This window comes from Myiozetetes cayanensis, unplaced genomic scaffold, assembly GCF_022539395.1.
Source record: "Myiozetetes cayanensis isolate MyiCay16 unplaced genomic scaffold, myiCay2020 scf6-25, whole genome shotgun sequence".
In the NCBI taxonomy this organism is placed as follows: Eukaryota; Metazoa; Chordata; class Aves; order Passeriformes; family Tyrannidae; genus Myiozetetes; species Myiozetetes cayanensis.
The window spans coordinates 28,052,319-28,079,560 of record NW_026087853.1 but is presented as its reverse complement, the minus strand read 5'-3'; the positions used below and the strand labels follow the sequence as shown (position 1 = coordinate 28,079,560).

The following is a 27,242-nucleotide window of genomic DNA, read 5'->3' as shown; positions in this document are numbered from 1 at the left end:
GGAAAAGGTAGTTTCCCCTCCAGTTTTATTGCCAAGCATACTGTGATATGGCATGGAGTCAATTTTGGTCAGCTTCCCTGTTTGCGTTCCCTCCCATCCCATTCTCTGGGACTAGGCAGAATGAGAAACCACGAAGGTATTGATGCTATGTAAGCATTCCTCACCTAAAACACTGATGTGTTATCAACATGGTTTTGGTCACAAATCTGAAGTATAACACTATATTGGCTGCTATAAAGAAAAATCAGCTCCATCCAAGCCAAAACTAATACAAAGCCTAATACACTTTTTCCCTGTTAAGGCAATCCAAAGGGTTTACGTGTCTCCTGATGCAATTCTGTTGTTTTGTTTCAAACTGAATTCACCAAAAGTATTGAAATTTCTTTCAGGGTAGGTGGAAGAATTAAGTAGCAACATATCCTGAAGATGAAACACAGGATTTTTCTAAACATAGGTACTTCTTATATACATTGAGTCAATATTATTGACTGAGCTTCTGAATAAGTAGTGTTAATTATTACTGGGAAACATAATGCATTAACCTGCTACGATGGAGGCATGGAACACAGTGTATTTGTCAACAGATTCATACTTCTTAATCAGGTGACTTCAAAAATTCTGTGTTTGCTATTTTAAGCAGCATATTTAAAATCACCAACTTTTACTACCACATAGGTTGAAATAAAGCTGTGACTCACGAGTAAGAATGAAGACTGAGTAAGAACTGGTCAAGGTCAGGATGAAGTCAGTCAAGAGGAATAGTTTGAACACATCAAATGAAAAATGGAGTGTCTGGCCTGACTGATTGTCTATGCCAAAGGAGCTGCCCTCAGGGTAATCCCGCAGCTATACATTTAAGGGCAATATTTAGCAGCATCTCCATCACCCAGGACTATGTTTATGTCTCAGTGTTTGATCAGACAGGAATTCAACTGCCTAGAAATGGATTTTTTTTTTTTTTTCACCCAAAGAAAAGGGTAAAGAGGAAGTTAAAAGTTTCACTAATCTGAAAGTTATCCCTAATCTGTCAAGGTTCAGGTGACTCCCAAATATTAGGTATACTCAGCAATCAAAATAATACATTTTGTTAGAAGAAAGAATTATGCCACAAAACAAAAAAAAAAAAATTAACAGCTGCTCATTACTGCAACACTGTGCTGAAGACAGGAAGGTAAATCTCTTCCCCTGCTAAAATTGTTACAAAAACTGCTCACAACAAGGAACATCTGTGTCCGGAATGATCCCCCAGAAACACCGCAATAATAATAAAGGACTAAGCGAACTCTAGGCATCTAACTCGGGAAGCTTAGGTATTTCAAAATCAACATATTTCAACCGGTGAAGTTCCAACTGATGGTGGCATTTCACACACTCATAAGCTGCCTCTCCTTGCTGAGCACATTTGTTTTGTTAAAATCGTCATTACCAGAGAGTTACAGTTCCTCAGCTAACACTAGCCCAAGGCCTTCTACCACTTCTGTAACATAACAGCTGATTCTAAAGATCCATGACACAAGCACGTTCTTCCCCTCCTTCTTTATCCTTCTCACCACCCTGCCAACTAAATGTTAGACATGCTTTCACATACTTTGGTGCTATGCTGACAGCCTCATTTAAGAACTCTTTTGAATAAAAGAAGGGCTGCTAAAAAGATCCAAGCAGAAAAAAGATTTCTGACCTCTCTTAGCCATGTGAAAGCCTTATTAAACAGCTCAAGATAATAAGTAGAAAATCACAGAAACAGTAATTCTTTGACTGTAATCCTAGAAGATAATACTTTCTTACAAGTTAATGAATTCCTAAATCATATGAATGGAACGTTCTCTAGATATTTTCAGTATTTAAATTATCATCCAGAAAGGATGACTAAATGATCTGAAAGACTGAACATTCATAAAAAGTAGAATCTTTACTGGATTTATTAATTTAGTTATAACTTTGAATACTTGAACCTGAACATCAGCTTCTCAATTTATCTTTCAAGGATAACTTAATTCCCAACTTAAATTTGAACCATAAAATCTAGAAGTCTCCTAGCTCCTCCTGGACAGAAGGATTTCAGTAGACTCTCACCTTCTTTGAAAGTAAACAAAATGCGTCTATAAGTCTTTGCACCTGAATCTGGAAAGTTCATGGCCTTTAAAAGAAGAATTAATTACCAAGTCTGGTAACTGTTGTGATGCAGGTGGTATACATTCTGTACTTAATTTTGCTTTTATCAATCATGCAACATTAAGAATCCCTGTACTCCCAAGTGACAGATCAATGGTTCCACCTTAATAAAAATCTGATTCTGTCTAGGAGAGTAACACAGATTTCAGAGTAAGAAGTGATCTAAAATTAAGACTGATTGCATTAGTTTCCTCTGTATTGATGTGGTAGGCAATTTCTTCTCAAACAACTGGATCTTTTAATAACCATTAATACCAATAGTAACCAAGAACAGCTGTAAATATAAAAATGCAGGCAAATATTGCATATTATTTTGACACAGAAAGACTTCTGGATTAAAAATTCATCTAATCTGATATTTTGTCCAAAGCACAAAAGACAGAAAAAAAGTAAAAACCCCAGCAGATTGTAATCTCTCTTTAAATCTCAGATTTGGCTCCATACTTTTCAGTCTTCCTGATTTGCAACATCTGAAACAAAGCTATAATAATAATAATTCTAGTAATATAGAATATATGCAGCATGTTCTAATATAACTATAGTTTGTCACTTCATTGCTTCTGAATGTTATTTACATCTGCATACATTTATTTTTATATATCTGCAATCTTGTACTTCTAAGGCCAAAAAAAGGCAAATTTATCATTCCTTGCTCTCGTATGAAGAAAAAGCGTATTTTATTACTGCTATGAGCTAAGTAATACCTATACCCCTGTGTTAAACAGATGTTTCCAAGTTATTTCTAACAATAACAAACAATACCTTGTGAATCATAACATTATACTTTTAAAAAGGTCCTACCAATTATAGAGCATGTAGGAGGCAAAACGATAATCCTAATTGTTCAGCACCTTCATCAGCAAGCAACAAAACCAGATAAGCCTTATTGACAATAGAGACCAGTTTCTTCCTGTGCTCTCATTAGCTATGTCAGCTCCTTAGATTTACATGGTACATTTTAAGTGGGGAAAAAAAATAAAGATCAATCTAGTGGGTAACAGCCACTTTTTGTTTTAGCCTTGGGTTTATCCTATTTACCATAAAGAAAGCTAAAAAAGAAAATGACATGCTCTTCCTGTATTGGCTGACTGGAGAATATGTCTATATTTCAGATTCCTGCAATGACTGCAGCCTATGTAGCCATTCCAGATGTGGACAGCTAGCTATCCAGGTTTTGCAAATAATAGTCACAGCTGCACTCAGAAGAGGCTGCAATGTCTACCTGAGGACCTGAGTAAATGCTCTCATTTCAAGACTGTAATAACTAGATTATGGATAGTACTCTACTTACTAGCAGAATTGTGCTTGACTCGTCTACATGAGCTTTTTTGTCACAACTTTGTGAAAATGTTCTAAATAAGAAACTGATGGAATAAAATTTCTCCACTTTTGCACCACTACTAAGCATGAACCATGTAGAACAATCATCCAGGTGCTCAAGAAACAAATAACTTTGAGCTGAAGTTCACTGAAGAAGAGTCAGTTATGGTCCTGGAGGAGGGATAAGGAAAATCTGAAAGATACTACTGACCTTAATTTATCAGGAATGCAAGGATATGCTACTAAAAACCTGTCCAAGTTAGACAAGCAATGACTTTCCTAAATGGTAGCCTTGAGTCAACACCTGGGAGAACTTTACCCTCTGTATTTTCCTGCCCAAATCTATAGTCATCTTTAAAACATTATTTTAGCACTAGCCCTTTAAAGAAGGAAAGAGGGAAGAAGCAAACGAAGAAAGAATGGTGTTTATATAGGTGTGCAAATGGAGGGTATGTACTGGTAATGAAGAAAAATTTCTAACAGAATGACAAGATGAGACAAACGTCTCTACAAAATCTCTTCATAGCCTGATAGCAGCACAGGTTCTATCAGAATTAGCCAGGATAACTGGTCTTTCAGTGGCTTGGATCAGCTTCTAACCTTCAATAATGGGAAAGTTAAGTGATCTTGGGAATTATCATTTCAGATTTGATTCTTCTCTGGGAATCAGCTCAGTGCATCCAGACCAAGCCTCTTCTCCTCTCAAGATGTTCTACAGCTGCATAGATGCAATGCAATAAAGTCTACAGCAAGTTAAGGTGATGTAGATCCAATCTGTTTTGCCTTTTGTGAGTGAGTGTAAATACTGTGAAGAGAAAGACAGAAAATCAATAAACTATCTAGTTAGAAAATTACTATCATGCCACAGTGGGCATTCTGAAACAATCCTTTTCTAAGTAATTCTGAATAGCAAAAAAATCCAACACTCCGGCGTAAGATATCATCAAGACTACATACTGTGTTCTATTTCTTAGTATTTTACATTACACAATAACGCTAATCCATTAATTGCAACTAAATTTTATGGGTTATTTTTCAAATGGCTAAGTAGTCTGGAAGACATTTACCTCTTTATCTGCTACCTAGACTGATGGTCTACAATTTTGTATTTTAAATTCACTCTTCCATGTTAGAAATCTAAACAGTTTAGAAACCTGGAAAGGTCAACCATATTCATAGTTTGAACTGTGAAAACATAAATCAGGAGGAAAACAAGTTTTTCTCAGTTTTGTTTGCCCCTCTATTATTGAAAGGAGGCAGTCTGAGCAGTTCTTTCCCACTGAGTTTTCAAATCCACTACAATTTAGAAGACCAAAAATGTCAACACTAATGAAATTCCTGTTATTTATGACATACTACAACATACTAAGTTTAGAATGATGTTTGGAATGAAAATAATGCTGGACAAAAAGTATAAAATAATTCATACTTTCTATGTACTTCATTCAGATGTACAGTAATGTCATTGCCTTATGACTTTGATAGGGACTGATAATGAAAACAACGTATAGAGGATTTTTATCCAAAAGATCAAGAAATGATTTATTAGACAGGTCAAGTCCTATCCTTTCTGACAGACACTGGACAGAAAAAAAGTTAAAAAAGATAACAAAAAGATAACTGAAAAAAACGTCCAGCAATCCTTTAAGCACCAGATAGTTCTGAGCAACTCAATTCAAATGAGTTAGTGGCTCCGTGAATTACAAACAAGATGAGGTCAAATGATTGGAGAACTGTCATTAACAAAAAACTGTTATTTAATGATTCATTTGAGTTTTCTTGTCTTGAGCAGCTTAAGAATTTTATGCCAAACTTATTTTCAAGGGTCTAAGAAGCTCAGAAATATTGAGAATGGATCTGGATTCACACAAATTGTGTTCCAGAGAGGTATTTCGAATAGTTATTACTATTGATGCACCACTTGTATTCACTTTGCAGACTGGGAAAAATGCTGCACTAAATGAAGTAACAGTGAACTGAAGAGGAAACATAAGAAATACTGGGTTGCAGGAAAAGAAGGATTTTAGTTTTTGAAACAGCTGGGCATTCAGGTGGTGAATTCTCCCTTTTAGAGATTTCATTTGCTATCATCCAAGGCTGCTTTTTTATTTATTTTTTTTTTCCTTTTTTAAAAGAAATAGAAAAGCAATTCTGCTTTACATTTCTAATAGTTCTGCGGTCATTATGAAGATGGACAATCACCTTTCCACATCAAAAGTCAACTAGATCAAAGAAAGTTTGATATAGGACAAAGAAACTCTGGCTGGTCTTGCATGGTTACACACAAAGGTGACCAGAAGATAACTTTCACCAATCAGTTAATGCACAGCAGCACAAAACAGAATCAGCATCCATCTCATTTTAAGAAAGAACTGATGAATTCCAAAATGCTGTAAAATATATATTTGAACCAAATCTGTTTTATCCATACAGAAACATATCTGTATATGTATAAAAATATTGAGTATGTGTAAATCAGACTTATACTTTCAAAATGTATTAAAAACACTGAACTAATTAAGTTAGGCAAGATGAAACAGTAGAAGGTACCTCAGTAAAACAAATCAAGGTAAAACTGGTAGTGAATAGCTTTGCCACTATGATCACAAATTACATTCAAGATAAATTCCACCTCTAGGTAAGAAGCAATTTGGTAAGTCCTTGAGGTGGGGTTACAGGACTAACAAACTGAATATGTCATAACTCAGGTGTACTAAAACCAATCAATCAGTAAAGAAGGAAAACATTAACTTTTACTCAGCTTACTTATCAGCAACTTTCTTTAGGGAAGCACAGCAAGTATCAGCTACCTGCAGTGAATATTTAAAAGATGTTGCAAACTTCTTGTTGGTATCATTATTAGTTTATGAGTCCAGGCAGTTGTATTTCATCATAACTACAGTAACTTCATAGCTGGAGGATGTGATCTCTAGTGTTCATTCACTGTAAAGCAACATGGGACCCGGGCAAGTTTTCCTTGCCACAGGTATCACTGTGACACTGTGCTTCCTCCTGGAATCAGATTCATAGCATGACTGACATGCAGAAACTGACTTCTCTATTAAGTTTATTTTTACAGGCCATTCACTTTCATCCACTAAAGCACTTTTTCAAGCAGAACTCTAATGCACCAAATCCGACAGTGCAGTAACTTTCAAGCCACAATAAACAATACATTCAGTTTAAATGCAATTTGCTAGGAAAAAAATTACCATGGCAGAAACATAGTGAAACAAAACACACAGAAATGTATGGCTTAAAGGTGCTGGAATGCACTACAAATAGGACAGTAGTTCAGCAGAACTGCATTATAAACCAACTGTATTTTATTTACAGAGGAGAAAAGTAAATAGAATTGCCACAAGGGATCAGACTAGGGGTCTGTCTGGCTGCATGCATTAACACCTTTTCAAAGGAACTGCAACAGGCAAACTAGAGATAACTACACAAAGTCATCTTCTAAGCCTCAATAATTACTAGTTGTTAATCAGAAGGACAAGAGAATAACAGATTACTTCAAATCTTTACTCATTAAGAAAAATTATTATAGTCATATCTTTAGATAGCTAATATTTTAAGGTTTTGTTTTGTTTTTTTTTTTTACATAAACAACACACTGAAGCAAAGATTTTCATAGGACAAGGGTTTCTTTTAAAAAAAAGGATGTTACCTATAGTTTTTTAAGCCAACTATATTTACACACTTTGGTTCCTTCTAGACTTCAACATCACTATATGTGACGCCTTCCTGCCTACAAACTACAGTATTGAAGTTTAAAGTTTATTCAAAATTTACTGAAATTAGAAATTAATAAATAAAGTCTGGAGAATGTATAGCACAAGGGTTATGAGTCGAATGGAAAGGTCACAAATGTCTTTTAAAAAACCTTTTCTTCTCCCATTAATGTTCCTAAATACTGGCATTGATACCAGGGCAGGATGTTACTGTTTACTGCATATTGGTTATAAATGAAGAGAATATCTAATTAGGATAAATTTCATATTACCATAACCTTTACCTGCTTTCCAAACTGAGGAATTTATTCAAACTTGAAAACTTTAAATTCTAATTAATACATTTATAAATTAATGCTAACTTAAGTAATATTTTCAATAATATTTATACTTAATGAAAGTCTAACCAACCAGGAACTTTCAGTATCAGTAATTATAACAAAGCACAAAACTCCAATTTGGCTCTGTAAATATCAAAATCAAACAACTTGATGCAAAAGAAAGAATTCCCACTATTATGGCAAACAGCAATTTTGTGCATCTTGAAGATAACACCTCACTTAGACCTTCATTTTTCAGAAGAGGCAAACAAATATGTTGCTTAATGCTTTCTACATTATCTTATCTCAGTTATACACATCAAAAAAGGAACAAACCTTTATAATGTCCCTTCTCATTTTAGGTACCCCTATAGATTTTACAAGAACATAATGTACTTTTTTTTCTTACAAGATTTCCATTTTAGAAAGTTAATTTAGAGCTCTGATTATATCCAATATCTCTATGGAAAAAGCATTTAACTACTGTTATCCATTGTGATCTTAACACCTGGCTTTTATGCTTAAGATAACTAAAATACATCCAGTTAAATAAAAAAAAAAAATTGCAAAGCAGAATAATCTTGACATGAATATACAGTGCACAAAAACAAGCATCTGAAATGGTCCTTAGCAGCAGAAAATTAATTTCTAATATTTCAATCTCTAGACTGACAATAACTTCTTTTTTTGGTCAAATTCATTTGCACCAGAATTAATTTACAAGTGAAAGTCTGTAAGAATAGTAAGTTCAATTACACACTTTTTTCAGTGTCTATCAGGTAAGAACTGAAAGGAACAACCAACTACCAGGTATTTGACAGGACAGAGGGGAGCAATTGTCTTTCTTCCCATCCAAACTCATAGAATCACAGAATGGCCTGGGTTGGAAGGGACATTAAGGATCATCTAGTTCCAACTCCCCTGCCACAGAGAGAGATGCCACCCACTAGATCAGGGTGCTCAGAGCAATTTCTAACACAAGTTTTCATTCATCTCCTTTAGTCAGTCATTAATCTTGCTCAGTATGGTAAGCAACACTACATGCTAACCAGGTCTCATATGTGGTAAGCCAAAATGAGTCAACACTGTATGGGAAAAGTACTCATTACCATTCTTGCACTGGTAGTACATTCTTGGAGGAATAAAGAATGTTCCATTAATAACTCCTGCTAGCTGTCCTACAGAAAAGGTTACAGAGGCAAAGATGTCATCAAAGAACACTTTGATTAATTCAGCAGAAGAATGGTTAAAAACCAAAGCATATAGACAGGACAAAAACCCAAATGCATTTCTAATATGCATCTAAAGGTGGCAGTAACTGTTTGTTCTTTATTATAGGCCCAGAATTAATCTTTGAAGAGCTTGAAATGCTGTATCTCAAGGTGCTATTCAGAACTGAGAGTCAAATCCATCCTCAATTCCAGCTTACTGTTATGTCAATCAAATTGTTCTAATGAACACAACTTCTAAGTGACAGAATTTCTGCATACTGGCCATCTCCAACTTTGCTTTTCATATTACTGACATAAAAGCAACACAACCCAATTAACATGGCCACCAAATAACAACGTAACACAAAGATACTCCAAATTAGACATATTCCAGTATCACAATCTATATGTTATAAAGATACAAAAGGGGAAAATATTTTCTACCTCAGTCAAAAAAGTGCTCTAGCCCCAAATGCCTTTCTTTCCTCTCTAACATCCATAATGCACATAAGCTATGGAGAAGGTTCACCTAAATTCTAAACAAAAGACAAGCTTGAAAGATTTAGTACAAGGAATTAGTGGGAGGAATCTTACAGTATCCTTTAACTTTAAGTTGTTCTTTGTTCTCAGAAGTAGCACCCACACCTTCAATCGGTTCTCATTATTGCTGTAATTACTGATGTCATTAATCAAGTTATAGAAAATAGTCTAGCCTATTTAACTTTGTAGACAATATCCTTACATGATACTCAAATGAAAATAAGGAAAAAAGTGATTCTGAAGAAGAAGAATCAGAGGCAGGGCTCTGGCCTGTAGGGGAAAGTGCATGTGTGTGTGTGAGGAGGTAAAAGGAGGAAGGGCATGAAGAGGGTCTGCAGTTCCACAGGAACACCTTTATTTACTTTCAGCTAAGCACTGCCTGCAGAAATGGGAGCAGCATGAATTTCACTTTCTTCACTCTTACCCTTTAGGAAGGAATAAGGCTCAATAAGATAAGTAAGCTTGCAAGCAAACCCTTTAAGTTCTTTTATCTTCAGTTCCACTTGGGAAGAAGTGTTCTTTGGTGGCATTTTTTTTTATTTTTGAAAATATGCATTAGCTAGAAGATTTACATTACATACATGATGTGCATATCTATATAGTTACTTACACAAGCATGTGGGTGTATGCACATATATATATTGTAAAAATGTATTTTTAAAAAATTTGTAGTGTATCCAGAGTTAAACAGGCTAACTATCCAAAAAAAAAAAACAAAAACCAAACCAAACCACTACTTTTCACATTCCCCAGAAAGTTCACAAGACTATTACTTAAAACATAAATGCTACGTTGGTAGAGGGGATGAAGTGACAAGCCTCTTCTGAAATCTGACCACACTAAGATTTAAATATGATTTCAATATACTGCTTTGACTGGTTAGCAAAATACTCCAACAAAACAGTGACAACAAAAAAAACCCAAGCTGCAAATTCTCAACTGAATTTAATAAATTTCAAGCTATATTCTCAGGTATATGTTCTTTGGTTTGCTTAGCTACAGTTGGACCTTACTTTCTTCAGTGAGGATGAATTTGAGATCGACAACACATTTCACTGTATTTTCCATAAAAATCCTCACAATATTGCAGGTTTTGGACTAAATGGGTTTTGAGTTGGCTCAGTGAGGTTGACACACAGCAAGTGACTGAAATTTAGGGTCAACTATTACTTGGTTTACAATTGTTACAGTTTCTGTCAAATTTAAACCTACTCACAGAGAGTGTAATTCCCAGTGTGAGGAAAAAGTTGGCAGTGTAAAGAACAGCAAGAAGCACTGTATCCATGAGAAAATTTATTAGTCCCTATACCATGTCCACACTCTGTCCACACACCATGTCTGTGTACACACACAGACCGGATCTGTGCACAGTCAGAACGACATGAAAGGAATTTGGAAATGGTCACCATCTGGTATCAGAGGATTACTGAATACTCCCATTTTATCTAGGAAGTTGTAAAAAGGAGAATGTGGTAGGGCCTAATGTATGTTAAAAAAGCAGAAGTTAAGCAGATGTTTACGAACCTCAGTGGCAATGAGGTGTTTTTTTTTCACTATGATGACACTTGCTTAGGCTAAAGTTAATAACTGGGTCAGTTGAACCAGGAACTCAACTTTGAACAGGTCAAGCTTAGGAAAATAATACAAGTTCAGAGGTGAAATGTGTGCTGCTCCATTAGTAACAACTTATTCACAGGAAGGATGCAAGTGAACAACACGAGAAAACAGATGACAAACAGGAGATTTTCTGTATGAAATGGAAAAATTGTAAAGTATATCTTCTCCCATCACTGCTCTTCCCTCTTCACCACCCCACCATAAAGGAAACAAAGGAAATCCTATTAATGTGGAAATGGAAAGAATGAGAGAGGAAGCATACAAGAAATTTTGTACAATTTTTCTTTGTTTGAGAAGACACTAAAAGAAAATTATGATTGACAAAGTTACTTTTAGTAAAGTAAAAAAAATTAGTATACAAAGATACTAACATCACTGTCAGTAGCTAAAATGAAAGCATCAAACTGGATATGGTTTCCCTGTTCTTCAAGTTTACCTTTGATGTTTTAGAGGAGAGGGATTCAAGACAAAATAACAATGAGAAAAAAAGAACATATAAAGGTCTTTGCATGAAATAATAGTTCTGATAATAATGTACAGGTATGAATTCTAGATTTATGAGAGGTGAATTACAAGAAAAAAAAAATGAGTAGGGCTCTCTATATTTATAACTGATGTCTACTGGGGGAAAGAAACAACAATTAAAAGAAACCTGAATTCAGCTTGCACTTCTCTTTTACAGTTTGGAGGCTCACTGATAAAAACAAATTTTTATTCCAGTTGTGAAGAACAGAGAAGGTGTAAAAGTTTTAAAAGTATTCTACTTTAGAGCACACAAAAGAAGACTGTTTTCAGAAATTTCAGACTAAAGGAATAACTAAACAATTTTATTTTCTTAAAGAATACTTAGTGAAATATGTGAAAATCCTCCTCCCAAAATACTTTTTGTTACTCAGGAAGTAGATTGTAAATACTGATTTCACATATTGACCAAACTCTTTTTACCTAAGCAGACATTTTTTAGTCTGGTTCAGTTTTTAGAATTTGGAAATGCTCCTAAACATATGTGACTCAAGAAACTGTTGTGGTTTAAGTCCAGCTGGAAATTAAGCACCGTGCAGCCACTCACTCAACTCCTCTCTCTCTCTGCCACCCCAGTAGAATGGGGAGGAGAATCAAAGTAAAAATTTGTAGGTTGAGTAATCAAAGGAAAAGTAAAAAACAACAATCATGGTAAATATTAATAATAATGAAAACAAGAAGGGAAAGAAAAAAACAATCAAACACGTGATGCACAATGCAATCTCTCACCAGTTGCTGACCACTGCCAGACCCCACTTCCCAAACCCAGACTGACCCCCTTCCAGGCAACTCCCCTGGTTTATATACTGGGCATGACATTCTATGGTGTGGAATATGTCTTTGATCAGTTCGGGTCGCCTGTCCCAGGTGTTCTCCCTCACAGTTTTTGCATACCTCCTCACTGGCAGAGCATGAGACAAGAATAAAAATGTCCTTGACTTATGATAAACACTACTCAGCAAAGAGCAAAACATCAGTGTGTTATCAACGCTGTTCTCATTCCAAATCCAAAACGCAGCACTGTAACAGTTACTGAGAAGAAATCTATTCTAGCTGAAACCAGGACACAAAGGTAATAAAACTCTAAACTGAATGATTTATGTCAAGATGAAAGTAAATGCCAAAACATCCATAGGAATTTTAGTAATAAGCACTTTTTTTACAACCTGTGAGGAACCAGTAATGCAGAAGAGGCTTGTAGTAGATGTTTCAGACCACATAAAAATGTTTTTGGATGAACAAAAGCAGAGAGACAAATCAAAATCAAAGTTCCTTAAAAAGAGGGAGGCAAACAACTTCTCAAAAGGTGGGCAGGCGATATTGCCTCTAAAACTGAAAACCAGGGAAGCAAAGATAACAGAAGAGTGTGAAGTGGTGTCTGATGGAGAAATGCTAAAGCCTAGAAGTTTAGTGCTAAGTTAACATTTTCAGAACCATAATTTCAAGATGTCATTAGGCTACAAGCTTATTTGAACACAGAATAAATCACATGCAAATCATTTCACGTTCACCTGTACAAAGTATTCCAGCTTCAACTGACTTACCTCCCATAATTTTAGATTGGCAGTTGATAAATTCTGGTTTCTTATCTGTAAGGTATCGCTGACAAGTGTGATGTAGAACCTGAAAGAATGTGCATTTTTCTGAAGCTGTGCTTGCTACCCACTGGTCAAAAGCATTTTCAAATAGTAAATCGAATTCTGGGGAATCCTAGAAGAAAAAAAACCCACACTGCTATTATTCCAGTTTTATAAATGATTAGGAGAAAGATATAGAGTTATTCCTTTTTAAAATGCATTATATTGGAAAAAGCAGAAAGATCATGCAAATCAAAACCAGCCTGGTGTTACTGTATATTTTTGGATGAAAAACACACAAACAGAAAGTAAGTTTTGTTCTTGCTGTTATCTTTAATGAGGAATACTCAGCTATGACAAACATACTTGAAAACAAATATACTTTAGATGAAAAAAAAATCAAAATGAAAATCTTTTGAAAAACCCTTGTTATCTACAGATATATAGTTACCTGTGTCTTTTATATTATGCAAGCATTTATGCCTCTCAACACAAAATCTACTTTCACACTATTATAGAAGATGTGGTTCTGCTCTCAATGCTCCACTAAACAAATAAGCTAAGCAAATAAGCTAAGCAAATAACAAGTCCTAGTTACTGTATTTAATGCATTATCACGAAGTGTTGCAAAGGTCTAAGAACAATGTGAACAAAAGACCATTCCCAGAACATATCAAAACGCTGCTCTATACCATCAACTGCCAAAACAAATGGATTTTATGCAAGAAGTAGTGCTATATATTTAGCAATATTTGCTAAACATCGTTTTGTAATCCAACCTAGTAAATGCTGTTTTTTTTTTTTAATTGATGACAGTAGGAATTCATAGGAAGACAAGTTTGAAAGGAACATTTCTAAGCTTAAGAACTTGACAGAATTTATAATCCATTATGTACACAGATGCACAGTAGATGCCGTAAAAGGGTCTAAAACTCATTTCCCTTACCTATTTCTGATTGCTCTCGTTTTCATAGTCCCTTTACCCAGAGAAAATATAATTCCATTCCTTGCATTTCATAAGGCAGTGGCCGAGGGCCTTCCTTTTTTGTACAAAAGACAGAATTTGTACAAATCTGTCACAGGTTGTAACAGAATTTGGTGCAGCATGGTTAAGATGCTTAGGTGGCTGATCAGAGCACAGCTTTGAAGAAACCAAGGGAGTTAGTCACAAAAACATTTTGCTCTACAAGGAACACAGTAAGTCACTTTGTGATCACACAGTATGAGGCACATTTCTAACTGCTACTTATGTTGTTTTACTACTGGAGAATTGTATTCATAAGCTTATTGCATATTAGTATGACTTTGTCTTGAGACAGTTTAAAGTGGGCTGTATATTCCAAATTAAAGGAACAGTTCCAGAACTATTTATTGTGGGATTGTTTTGTTTTATTTTATTTTTGGTAGTTTTTTGTTTAAATCAGCATTCACTTGCCATTAGCAGCTAAAGGACACTACCACCCTTTGTACCAAAAGATAAGAAATGCAGAAGTATCTGAGGAGAGGACTGTCCTGGAAAAAATGCAACGTTTGCAATATTACACAAACTTGAATCTCCTCTGTCTTTATGTCTACCTATTGCTTTATCTCACAAAACAGCTGCATGCCAAAGTAGACCCCAAGAAGCTTATAGCTGAAGCAAAGGCAAACAGGGCTCTTATTTTTCTTTTTAAAAAGAGGAAAGTAGGAAGAAAAGTATGGAAAGACAGTAAGAAAAAAAAACGTACAACTGAGTTTTAGCCTCCTCTCATCTTTCTCATTAAAATTGATTTCACATATCCCATTGAGTTATTCCTGCATTGAGAATTTGCATTTAAATCTGTATCTTTCCACATGCCTTTTGAATAGTGAAAGAACTGATTCACAAATCAGTTACCTACGAGCTCATTCTCTAGAACTGTTAAAACTCACCCGATTAGGGTCTATACCGTTGACCTGGCGAAGCTGCTCGAGCATCCACTGTGTTCTCCTGACAAAGGATGTAGAGCCTTCAAATTGCTTCACCTTTGTTATAGATGCTTGAGCTGGTTTCTTATTCGTCACTGAACATATAAAAAAACATATAAATGAAATCAGCTTTATGATCCAGGAAGGTGCTGTTTACTTCACTTATAACTAGCTTGTTTGCTGGTGTATCTTCTGTAATGTCCCACGAAGTAAATACATGTCACCGATTCTGACAGTAAAACATATTCTCTTTCCTGCACAACATACTGAAAAGCTCATTCCTTATTGTGTCCCACTCAAAACTGGATTTCTTTTAGCCACTATCAGTGTAAGTTACCAATATCCTGTAAAAAACCCCAGAACTACAACATTTGCATTCTTAAAATCACAGAATCAAAGAATGGCTTGGGTTGGAAGGAACCTCAAAACTCATCTTGTTCCAACCTCTCTGCCATGGACAGACACCTGTCACCAGATCAGGTTGTTCAGAGCTCCACCCAACCTGTCCTCAAACACCTTCAGGGATGGGACATCCACAACCTGTTCCACTGCCTTTCAATCCTAGTAAAGACTTCTTTCTTCTTAATATCTATTCTAAACCTCCTTTCCTTCAGCTCAAAGCCACTACCCCTTGTCCGTGCTCTCATCACTAGTCCCTGTCCGTCTTTACTGCAGGCTCCCTTCAGGTACTAGAAGGCCGCAATGATGTCAACCTGAGGCCTTTTTTTTCCAGGTTGACGAAACCCAGTTCTCTCCACCTTCCCTCACAGCAGAGATCTTCCATCAATTACCCTACCGTTCTTTTTATCCCATGCCAATTAGATTAAGTTTCTCATATCCAGCCTCTTATTTCTTTCTCTTATTCTCACTTTAGAAAACACAGAAACCCCCCAAAACATATCACCTGTAAGTATATGTACCTTTTAAAAAAATCTGTTACTTTAGACTGAATTTCATGTTATTGACTGGGGAAAAAAAAAGAAAAAAACCCCATATTTTCCCAGTCTTTTCACAAAATGGCATATGTAGGTCATGCTTGTATAACATCACCATCATCTATGACATCGAATTCCCAGGCAACAGACAGAGGTATAGGTACATTGAGAAAGGAAATCCACCAGGTCAGACAGTAGTCTGTGAAAAATACAGCTATAATCATTAAGGAAATAAAGTTTGCTTGATGCCCCAACCCCCAAATATCAGGTGCCACAAACAACCACCATAAATAAGAATGATCCTATTAATTATAAACAAAATGTATGTTAAAAACCACAAAGCCATGGAAGACTGCTCTGCTTTTGGAAAAGAATAAAAAAGGCAATATAAATGCTCAAATTATTGTATCATTAAGTCAGAATCAGGTTTTCAAAGAGTACTTAAACATTAAAACTAACTTTTTAACAGCAGAAAACTTGACTTCCTGTATTAGATGTTTTCTTTAAACAAATATCCTTTTAACGTCCATGGAAGTTTTATAAGCAGTTTTAGACACTTTCTGTAGTCAAATGTGTATTTTGTTTACGTATTACTTACATGTTGCTGTATGTTAAGTCACTTCCAAACACATTTCCACTTTCTGTGAAGGAATAATTTGTATAATCATTGTACTGCATAATCTACTAAAGCTGGTGTGTCATCTTTTTTTCTACTTAAAATCCTTCCAAAAATAACTTTATCCATATGGTCTGCCAAATAGAGTATTATTGGAAAAGTCACTTTTCTCTGCTTTTACATGCTGGCAGTTACAGAAGGTTTTTAAAATAATCAAGACTTGAAAAGTAAGTTTGCTTATTTTTGTGCACCCCATTTACTCAAATAACTAGGAAAAGTAAGAGGCTTCCCACTCAGAAGATGCTTACTGCGTGCATTTCTGCACACAGGGGCATAGTTAAACAGTAAGTAAACACTGATGTAATACCATATCATTCCATAAAGTTAAAAAGTTAATATTGAACCTTAAGATGAAAATTTTAAAACACACAAATCAGTGTTTTGATGTTAAAATGTACTTTGGAATAGATTGGCAAATGCAGATTAATATGAAAAGCTCTTTTCAGTATCTCAGATTTAAACATTTTCAGTTCCATGTGTGTCTGTGAAAGTCCAAACACCCTTATCAGAACTAAACTTGATAAACAGAAAATTAATTTCTAAGGACATTTTAATAGGTAAAGAAGATTGGAAAATGATATACTAGCCTACCACATGGCACATCGTTGTTTTTCAGAAGTTAATTTGGAACAGAAAGCATAGCTGGACTCAATATATTGATCAGACTATTGACAAGACTGTAGTAAACAAATTGCCAGAAGTCTTCTCATTGGCAGTTGAAGTACTGAGAGTCAAACTGGTGCATGGGCAGTATGGGATTTAGAATTTTACGATAAATAGTACAGAACACAGAAGATCAATGCAGTATCAGAAAGATAGTAGCAAAATTTGACCAGATTAACTACTGAACTGCAAAGAGTACATATTACTAAGAAGTGAGATTAGTATGCATGAGCAGTCTACAAGTTTATATGTTTATCTTCCCAAAATTCACCCTTAACAATGTGTGTTCACATCTTTTTTGTCAACTCCAGTGATCACTTTGAAACACTTTATAGCATTCCACTAGACCAAGTTTCACATATCTTCTACAAAGCAGTACTAATTGAAGGCTATTTAACACTAGCTGAACTGTAATGGTCTGTGGATTTTTCCAAGCAAAACAGACAATAATCTACTGCTGATTGGGCCATGTATTAAAAAGAAAAAATTGTGCATACTATACTTAAGCCACATATATAATTAACACTAGAAGCATTGCAAAAAAAGCATTCAACTTTAGCAAGTACTAGACAAAACAATTGTGTGATCAAATGCTATTTTTTTTCTCCTCGGAATCTCATGGGTAACCAATTATGAAATGTAGAGCCTTGAACTTTAATTACAACAAACTTCTCATTGCTCTGAAGCCTTCTACATCACATACATTCTAGTACTCTTGAAAACAGGGGTCATCACATCTTTCAAGGTGAAAATATCAAATTTTACAGATATGACAGTTGAACAATAAACATCTAATCTCAACATCTCCATATATGGGTTGGTTTGACATCTCCGAAATCTACTTTTCCAAACTTCTCTATATAGCACTTTTAATAATCAATGAACAGCAACTTTGCTTTCATCAGGAGTCATTAGTGCTCTGTACTTCAGTGAAAGAAGATCACATTAAGTTTCTAAACTTTGGCAACTCCTAAAAATGCCTCTTATTGATAACTATAAAAACATCTTGATTAAATGATTGTTTCTATATCATCCACCAAACTAAATCTCCAATCTGGGAGAGGCCAAAAGGACAACTCTTCTGTAGAGGAGCTTATAAGGATCTAGGGTGTGTTAGTCATCTTAGGTAGAAATTCAGTCTTGAGTTGAATGATGCAATCCTCTTGGAAAATGGCAGTTCCTCCTTCAGATCTCACACTCATAATTATTGTGCACAGCCAAACAGATCTAGTTGCAGTTCATCTTTTGTGTTTTGGCATTTTAGGAAACAGCTAGCATTTCTACAGCATTCAGAAAAACAGCTACCCACGATCCCACCAAACATTCTTGAAAACCTTCACTTAGTCCATGACAGCTTGACAGTAGTATGGCAATCATTACAACTCTGAAAAACCCTTTGGCAGCTGGGAAAACCATCCTCACTAGCTGCTCATTATATTGCCTTAAAAACTAGAGCACTTCACCAGCCGCTCAGTGAGTGTGTGTGGGTGTAACCTTGCAAACATGTAACCACACTGAGTGGGTGTAACCTTGCAAACATGGAAAAAGTATTTTCTAAAACCTGGAAAAATGTGAAAGCAATTACATACTCCTAGTCACATTCCTTCTCTGACAAATCATTTGGGTGTTTTTGCTAAAATCCTCCACAATCACTGTCTACTTTACTAAAGGACAATATTTAAGTTAAGTTTCAATTTTAGGTGGGTTTTTTGTTTGCTTTTTTTTTTTTTTAAACCATAACATCATGCCTTCAAACTAAGAAGGTTCAGTACTGTAGAAAAAACCCGTTTATTTGGAATGCATCAAAAGGTGGTAGGTCAATATGGTATTTCTGTGTGTCATTAGATGGAAAGAAATAAGCTTTTTTTTTGTAAGCAACAGACAGTTGGTTACAAAAGTAAGAAAGAATGTGTGAGAAATCAGCTACAGCAATTTATAACTGAAGATGCTGTGAAGTTTGGCTTAGTGACTTTTGTGGACTTTCTGGGTTTTTTTTATGTGGTTTTTGTTTGTTTGTTTTTCAACATTACATTAACATAAAACCAAAACTTGCTGAGTCAGAAACAGTACTAGTTCTTCTGGGATTGAAGACATTGAGGAACTTGAGCACAGGTCCTGTGAGGAAAGGCTGAGGGAGCTGGGGTTGTTTAGTCTGGAGAAGAGGAGGCTCAGGGGTGACCTCATCACTCTCTACAACTCCTGAAAGGAGGTTGTAGCCAGGTGGGGGTTGGTCTCTTCTCCCAGGCAATCAGCAGTAGGACAAGAGGGCAGGGGCTTAAGCTCTGTCAAGGCAGGTTTAGGTTGGATATTAGAAAGAAGTTCTTTACAGAGAGAGTGATCAGGCATTGGAATGGCCTGCCCAGAGGATTCACCGTCCCTGGAGGTTTTTAAGATGAGGCTGGATGTGGCACTGAGTACCATGATCTAGTAATCACAGTGGGGTTGGATCAAGGGTTGGGACTGGATGATCTCTGAGGTCTCTTCCAACCCAGTTAATTCTATGATTCTATGATTATTAACCATTTTGCATCATAAATGAAAGCAAGTTACAGTATTAAGTTTTAAAGAGGTCTGAGAGGCATGGATGCATTTAAGTGAAATACTCCTGTTTCAAAAACAGATCAGAGAATACAAAGCAGAAACAGATCAGAATTATCTTTAGAAAATGCTGTGACAGAGTCAGGAAAGTTATTCTTCTCATCATTTGGAACACATGGAAACAGAGGTATTTGAATTCCAGACCTCATTTAGAATCCAGTCCCACATGCTTGTCTAGCACCTTAAGCATCAAATCAGTACAGCTCTTTATACACAGAGGGTGGTATTTAAAGTCATAAGCTGCCATGCGGTCACAGTTCCATCTCATCTGCAGCCCAGAATGTATTTTATTTATTTCTTCAGTCCTCTAAAATAACTTTATTCAAATGAAAAACATAAAATAATACAAAATGGTTAATCCTTTAAATACCTACACCACAATAGCTGGCCTTGAGAAACACTCTGAAAAGCTTTAAACCAATCCACTATGGGTTTTTATTTATTTTTCTTTAAATTTGGATCTGTGCATTTAATAACTCAAACTCTAGGTAATTAGGAACTTTATGTCAAATGGCTTAACTGCCCCACAAACTTTCTAGCAATATTGTGGATGTATTTCTAGAGTGCTGAATGATTGAAATAAATATTGAAGGGAGAAATTAAAAAGCACAGTCTTGAAGCAGGCCGTGACTGCTGCAACTCTTCATATTATAACAAGAATTTACTTTATCAGGGCAATATGCAGATTAATAAATTAAATAGTCTTATTGCTTTTGTGTCACAAGCCCTTGAACAAACAAATTAACAAAAACCAGAAAGAAAAAGCAAATAGTGCAAGTTAAGTAAGATAAATTAAAAAACCACTTTCACCTATGAAATTTTTCAGTTGTGAAAGTCAGACATTGTTCCTGAGTAGGCCTGCAGAAGTCTATTGAAAGCATTGGCTGCCTGCACAGTTTGATCCACAAGTATTTATCAATTAAATGTTACAGCATGATCTATCTGTATATCAAAACTTACACAACGGATACTCATCCCTCAATTCACAAGTAAACAGTTATGCTAAGTTCTCCAAACTGGCTCTTAATAATTAATGATGGGAAAAATCCTTAGAATGCACTCAAAGGCAGTGTAAAGTCTTTTGGAAAAAGGTCTCTGATGAAGGAAATGTTGAACTCAATTTCATGGCAGTGTGATGTGATTTCATGGCCACTGTGCCTAGAATTTAATCATTCCTATCTTCTTTTATATTTTAATCCTATGCTACCGTAAAGCAAAACTCTTCACATTGAGACTAAGTCTAAAACCAGCCAGGAATTCCCTAAAGAGCTTTTGATTCAGACAGAATAAAAAGAGCAAACTTAAAAGCAGCAGCACATTTTAATTAAAAATATTGTTTAAAGCCAACAGTTTTTATTAGGAAATAGCTAAAATAATGTATTAGAATTTGTGACAGAATTTTTCTTTTTTTTTAAGCCAGTTTTTAGGGGAAAAAGTAGGTTATGAACAGGCTGTGGCAGAGTTACTCCTCTATACTTTCCGGTTTTCAAGAGTTACCTATCGAAAAGCTGTCTTTTCCCTCTAGACTTCTGTTTGCACAATTACATCTAAGTCTCACTCTGCAAGTCCCTTCACTTCCGGCCACTAAGGAAGCAACTATTTCTTAAACTTGCAAATAGCTCATTAACTAAAATTCTGACAGTCACATAACACGATCCTGGTAAGATATGGGTACCAGTTAGGCTGATTATATCATAGAATCATAGACTCGTCTGAGTTGGAAGGGACCTTAAAGATCATCTAATTACAATCCCCCCCCGCCATGGGCAGTGACACTTAAGGATCTGAAGTTTCTGACATTAAAAAGATAGTGATGTTTTTGTTCCTTTGTCCAATTCCTACTCAATTCTGCAACATGTTTAACTTTTTGATTCAGAAGAGAAAGCACAAGTAACTTGTGGAAATGTCCCAAAGGTTTGAATAAACCCAAGAAATATTTCTTTCTTGCAGACATCAAAGTGCAAAGGCTGAAAGAAACAACATTAAGATATCCACAAGGACTGACCCCTATTTGCTGTTTTCACCTATGTAACTCCAAAGCAAGAGTCAAGAAAAGAAGATTTATCTCTGTTCCTCTAACATTACAAGCCTTTCCTTCTTTCACTAGAACAACTTTTCAAAAATCTTACCCTCCCTGTTTTCTTCCCAGAACAAGGAAATGAGGACTAGGCAGGGGAAATGACACTAAATAACACATCTCCTCAGCCCCTATGATAGTAGAAGCTTGTATTACTTTGTTTTGCAAGGCTCCAAGTAATTGAAACTACTACTGTTCAGGCCGCATGGTCCCACATGCAAAATATGGTCCCGGTGAGCAGTTTCTAGAATTTCCCACAATGACTTTCCAGTAATCAGAAAAATGAAGCTGAGAATTAAGATGGAAGAAATATATACATTTTGCCTTATTTAGGTATTAAGGAATAAGGACCGGATACATGAAACTGTTTTAGTATACCATGTGAATTTCAGGAAAACTGTTTCTAGTCTACTTCACATGATGGTTGTGAGTTTTGCTGTCTATTAATTCCATCCTTGAGTTTGAGCACCAAAACTTGTTTCATGTTTTCCAGAGCAGTTTCAACTTACACTGATATAATCTGCAGTCTGAATTAATTCTCAAACTCTGAGCCTTCCCACTCTGATTGTCCAACTACTGCCTCCTGCATACCTGATGCTCTTAGACATCAACTATCTATAATACAAAGATGCTCTGAGAAGTCTGTGCTAATAAGAACTCTATTTTGCCACTTTCAGGATTAATTTTAGGCACAAAGGAAAAATATATTTGCAGCAGAAGACAGCTAGCCTTACTGAAAATAATAATTAAAAAAAAAAAAACAGCTAAAATTGGGGCAGGTTTAAATTCCTGTTTGCTGGTCAATGTTTGTTAGGTGTTAAAATGTTGAAAAGTTGAGGTTTGACTTTTAGAATTGCATTTCCTACTTTTGCCCATATCTCCTCTTTCCTTCATTTGACAGTGCTGCTTTCTCACCATCTGGGATCTAAGAAGCTGAAAGTAGGGAGAAGCAGCACAGTTCCACCTTCTCCACTTGCCAAATAGGACATGAGGATGTTAAGTGGCCCTATGTACACAGCAGTGTAACCAAAAATTAATTCCTTCTGTTCCTTTAGACACAGTGTCATGGTTTTGCTCTGGGTCAATTTGCTCTCACACCCCCTACACAATTACTGTAAGTTGAGAGAAGGTTTATGCAGACAAAAGAGACTGGATTTGGGGAAAATAGTATGCATATTTATTACTAACAAGCTAAAACTAAAAAAACTATATCTACAACAATTTTACTTAAGTAAAAGTACTATGTATTTACAGAAATACTTTTCCTCCCTTTATATCAGTCCAAGGAGGAGAAGTAGTTTCTTTCTCCATTTCTCGGAGCTCCAGGTCTCTTCAATAACTCTGCAGCACTCTCGTTGCAGCTGGAACTCTTTCTCTTTTTCTCTCTTGCTCTGTGTTGGCCTCCAGGGCTGGGCCTACCCACCTCCTGGGCTAAGACCAGAGGCTGGGGGTTACCCAGGCCCTGAAGGTCTTCTCTTCCATGGACTTGCAAGGGGACACTTGCCTACCATGGATTTTCTTCCACGGAGTTACAGGGGATAATGGCTTATGAGTCCACCCCTGTTTCCCTATGGAGGTCCCTCTCCATGGCAGAACAGTCCTTGATAGACCTCTCCGGCATGGGTCTAGCATGGATCCCACATGTGGATCCCAACATCCCTACCCGAGCCGTTATTTGCTCTAGCTTAGGTCTCGTCTCTCTCAGAGTCACAAATCTTCAGCACTAGCAGCATGGATCTCTCACTGAGATCCCAAGCTTACCCAAGCTGTCTACTCCAGTGTAAGCCTCGTTCCTTCAGGGTCATAAATCTTCAACAGGACTCTGCCTCATTTCAGTCCCTCTTATGAAGTCTTGGTTCTCTGGTACATCCACAAGCTCCTCTGTGAGCCACATAGGGGGTCTCCTCACCCCAACAATCTTCTACAGGTGGTAGGGATTACTTTTCAGTCTTTTCCCTGCTGAAGGGAGAGAGCGAAGTGGGGGAGAAACAGCCCTCCCTCTTTCAAACTTCTCTCTCCTCCAGCTGCTAGCTTTGACCTTGGAAGTCCCTTATCTCTCTGCCAGAATTCCTTCTGCAGCTTTTCTGTCCAAGTAGTCAGTCTTCTAAAGTTGGTTTTTTTTTTCCTTCATTCTCTTACAAGAGAGAAGGGGGGCTTCAATGCCACACCTGCCCCTGGCCCAGGGCCGAGGAAGGAGGGGGCCTTGACCCACCTCGGGGCCCGCTGCCGCCTCTCCTACGTGGCTGCTGCTCTTAATATCAACTATGTCACTAGCCTTCTCTTCCGTTTTCTTAAATATGTAATTAGCAAAGGTGTTACTGAGAGTTTTGATTGGCCTTTTTGTCCGGAAATCCACCTGGACAAAACCATCCTCAACCCCAGGCGCTGACCGGTTGGGCAAAACCACGAAACACAGCATAATGTTTTGACATCAAACTGGAAACCAAGAAAAGAGAATCTTTCAGATACAACTCAGGTAAACTACTCATAAGTCTAAACACATATTGATTTTCCCACAGCCCTTCCCAACAATTCAAACAACAATTTGAATCATCTGTCATGCTTAAATCAGCATCTAGTGCATCAAGGTCTGTAACAAGCTGCAGGCCTCACTTTCACTGCTTCAGGATAAAAATGCATGAAATACATATCATTTAATAATGTATATTCATACACTTCTCAATATATATTAAATTTTATTTAATTTTTTTCAACATACATGTTATCTTTATCTGTTAAATAGTAAAGCAAAAATCAAATATAAAAAAAAATCAGTTACCCTAGATATTCAGTTTAAGATATATGGTAAATCTTTCCAAGATGAAAGACTAGACAAAAGAGTTTTCTGGTGCCTTCAATTGAAAAAAAAACCCCAAAATTAAAAAATTCCTAGAGTTGCAATGAAAAAACTTTTTTTATGGTGTCATATGCATGACCAAAAAGTGTTATAAGCCTGAACTGAGAACCTGTATGCTTTCCAAACATACCACTGACTGCAGTAATAACAAACTGCTGCTCATAAGAAGACTGCCTTGCCTTTTGGTTTGCACCTAGTGATATCTGCTTTTCACAGAACCATGTATATACCTGTCCCTAAAAACAGGTTTTATGACTATTCAAACACTTAACCCCCATCATACTACACACTTTGCAGTCCTTACAGACAGGCTTCTCTTTCATTCCTATCAAATTTGTAAAGCTCAAAATATATAAGTTTTGCAGTTACAAATTAACATTGCTTAAATTGTTCTTCAAATACTACAGTGATATGGTTTAAGTTATTGATATCAAAGCAACTGCTTTTTGTATTGGTAGTTATACAGACAGATGCAGTTAACAGTGGCAAGAGTGGCAGACTTCATTTTACAGCCAGAGAGAAAGCTTCTACTTCACTGCAAATATCTGGAAAGGGATCTTATTAAACACATATTCACTTCCAGAATGATGACTGAACTTCCAGGTTTTGTTTGAATTGCCTTGTACTACTCTATATTGCAAAGCAGCCAACTTTCAAACTTTCCCCACCTCCTTTTTCCTGCATACAGTCAGCTGCATTTGAAGACTCTTTAGATATTTCTAATCAAATACAGTAGATTTGCCAATTGTTGTTTTTAGTTAAAACCTAGCTGAGAGGACAGGATGCTCCGACAGATCTACCAAAGCACTGTTACTGTAGAGGAAGATAATAGGTATTCCAGCCAGGTCTCAGGGAAGAAGGATGACTTTCTCACAACCCAGAAGACTAAAATTCTCATTAGGGACATCTTAGTCAAGTGCAGAGCTCCTTCTGACCCTGGCCTAGAGCATTTTGTATTAGTAGTTTACCTTGTCGTGGTATGATAGAGCCTCATCTCTTAACTGGAAGCTATTTGGTAACTGAGAATTTCAGTCCACTGTAGCACATGCCATTCTGTTAGTCTGGATCATCTACAGGTTCAATCTTCTTTGCTCTCTTTTCGTTAAAAGGAAGGCAGTATCCTACACAGACTTTGCTTAAGAGGATACTTTAAATCACTTTGTAAGCATTTATGCACATTTCAGAAAATCTTACTTCAATGTAGTTTAGAAATCAAGGCTCAAGACACAGACCACAGTGAACATCCATGTGGATGTCCTTTTATCAAATTCTGGTCACTTCAGCACCTGTAACTATGGGGAACCAGTTAAAATTAATACCACAAAAGTACTTGTAAACTTAAGTGGAATTTGGCGTAATTCCCATACAAGTCAACAGATGTGCATCCGCATGCAGAGAGTACACTAGGAATTACCTCACTGGCCTGAAAACAATGTTTGAGCTTCACAGCAAGTGTCCTGAGAGGCAGGAAGAGGTTCTGGAAAATTAAAGTTTGAATTTGTTACTCAGTAACTCATACAAAAAGCATGGTATTAACAAATAGTGCTCCTTTTCTAAGCTTGCCTAGATAATTTGACAGACTTCAGGTTCTGGAACAAATTGCCCAATGACTTTTAAGATCCTACAGTCTAAGAGGATTCCGTTGTAACAGGGTAGAGGGTTTACTGGAGCTTTCAAAGTGACTTGGAAAACTGTGTTTTCTTGATTTTGCACTGAATCAATGACCTAAAATATAGCAGACAAGACCGATACTAAAGAAAATACTTTGCATGCTGCAAAAGATGTAAGAAAGGACTCTATTACATCTGTTCAAGACAAAATCCCTAGCTTTTGCTATACAACAGCCTAAATCAGAACAGCAGTGGGCAAATTATTCCATACTCTTATGACTGAAACTGTCGGACACAATTCTACTAAACCTTCCACATTCACATGGGGTGTAATAACACCTAAATCTCAATACAAGCAACTAAAAAGGCTGGTAGACCTTGACCACTTGACACTATGAAGAAATTAAGGAACACACATACCCACACAAACCAACAAACACCCCAGAAATATATCAGTGGGGAAGTACAGGGGGGGGGATAAAAGGAGAGGTCAAGAAGGAAGGAAAAATTTAACTGAAGCCAATTACTTAAATCCCATCCATTCAGCAACAACGAAAGCCAATACCACAACATATGAAATATTCTGTCCACAGTATATAGCCCACAATACATTTAATCAGCAGATGCCCCATGCCTAGCCTTTCTTGCATCTTATTGCTGCAAGTGTAATAATTACTATGAAGGGATGTTTTCACATGATGATGGGTTTTGCTGTCTGAATTATTTTTAATAACTAAACAATTAAGACGAAATACAGCAAGCAATACATAGATTTCAGGTAGCACTTAGCCTGAGATGTAAGAGTAGGGAAAAAAAAAAAACCTCTGAAGTATATTCTGATTTTTTTCTGAACTTCATTTAAGTTC

The 27,242-nt window shown here is 36.3% G+C and overlaps 1 protein-coding gene across 3 annotated transcripts in view; it reads right to left on the bottom strand.

Moving 5' to 3' along the window:
* STXBP6 (syntaxin binding protein 6) overlaps positions 1 to 27,242 on the bottom strand; it is a 117,458-nt gene that overhangs the window by 15,749 nt on the left and 74,467 nt on the right. For 2 of the 3 annotated variants that reach the window (XM_050334914.1, XM_050334915.1), the window contains exons 3-4: positions 14,925 to 15,055; positions 12,981 to 13,146 (exon numbers count right to left, since the gene is read on the bottom strand). In XM_050334914.1, coding sequence (XP_050190871.1) covers positions 12,981 to 13,146; positions 14,925 to 15,055 — 297 coding nt within the window. Of the gene's footprint in view, positions 1 to 12,980; positions 13,147 to 14,924; positions 15,056 to 26,180; positions 26,244 to 27,242 lie in introns of all 3 variants that reach the window. The other variant, XM_050334916.1, reaches the window with a different exon arrangement.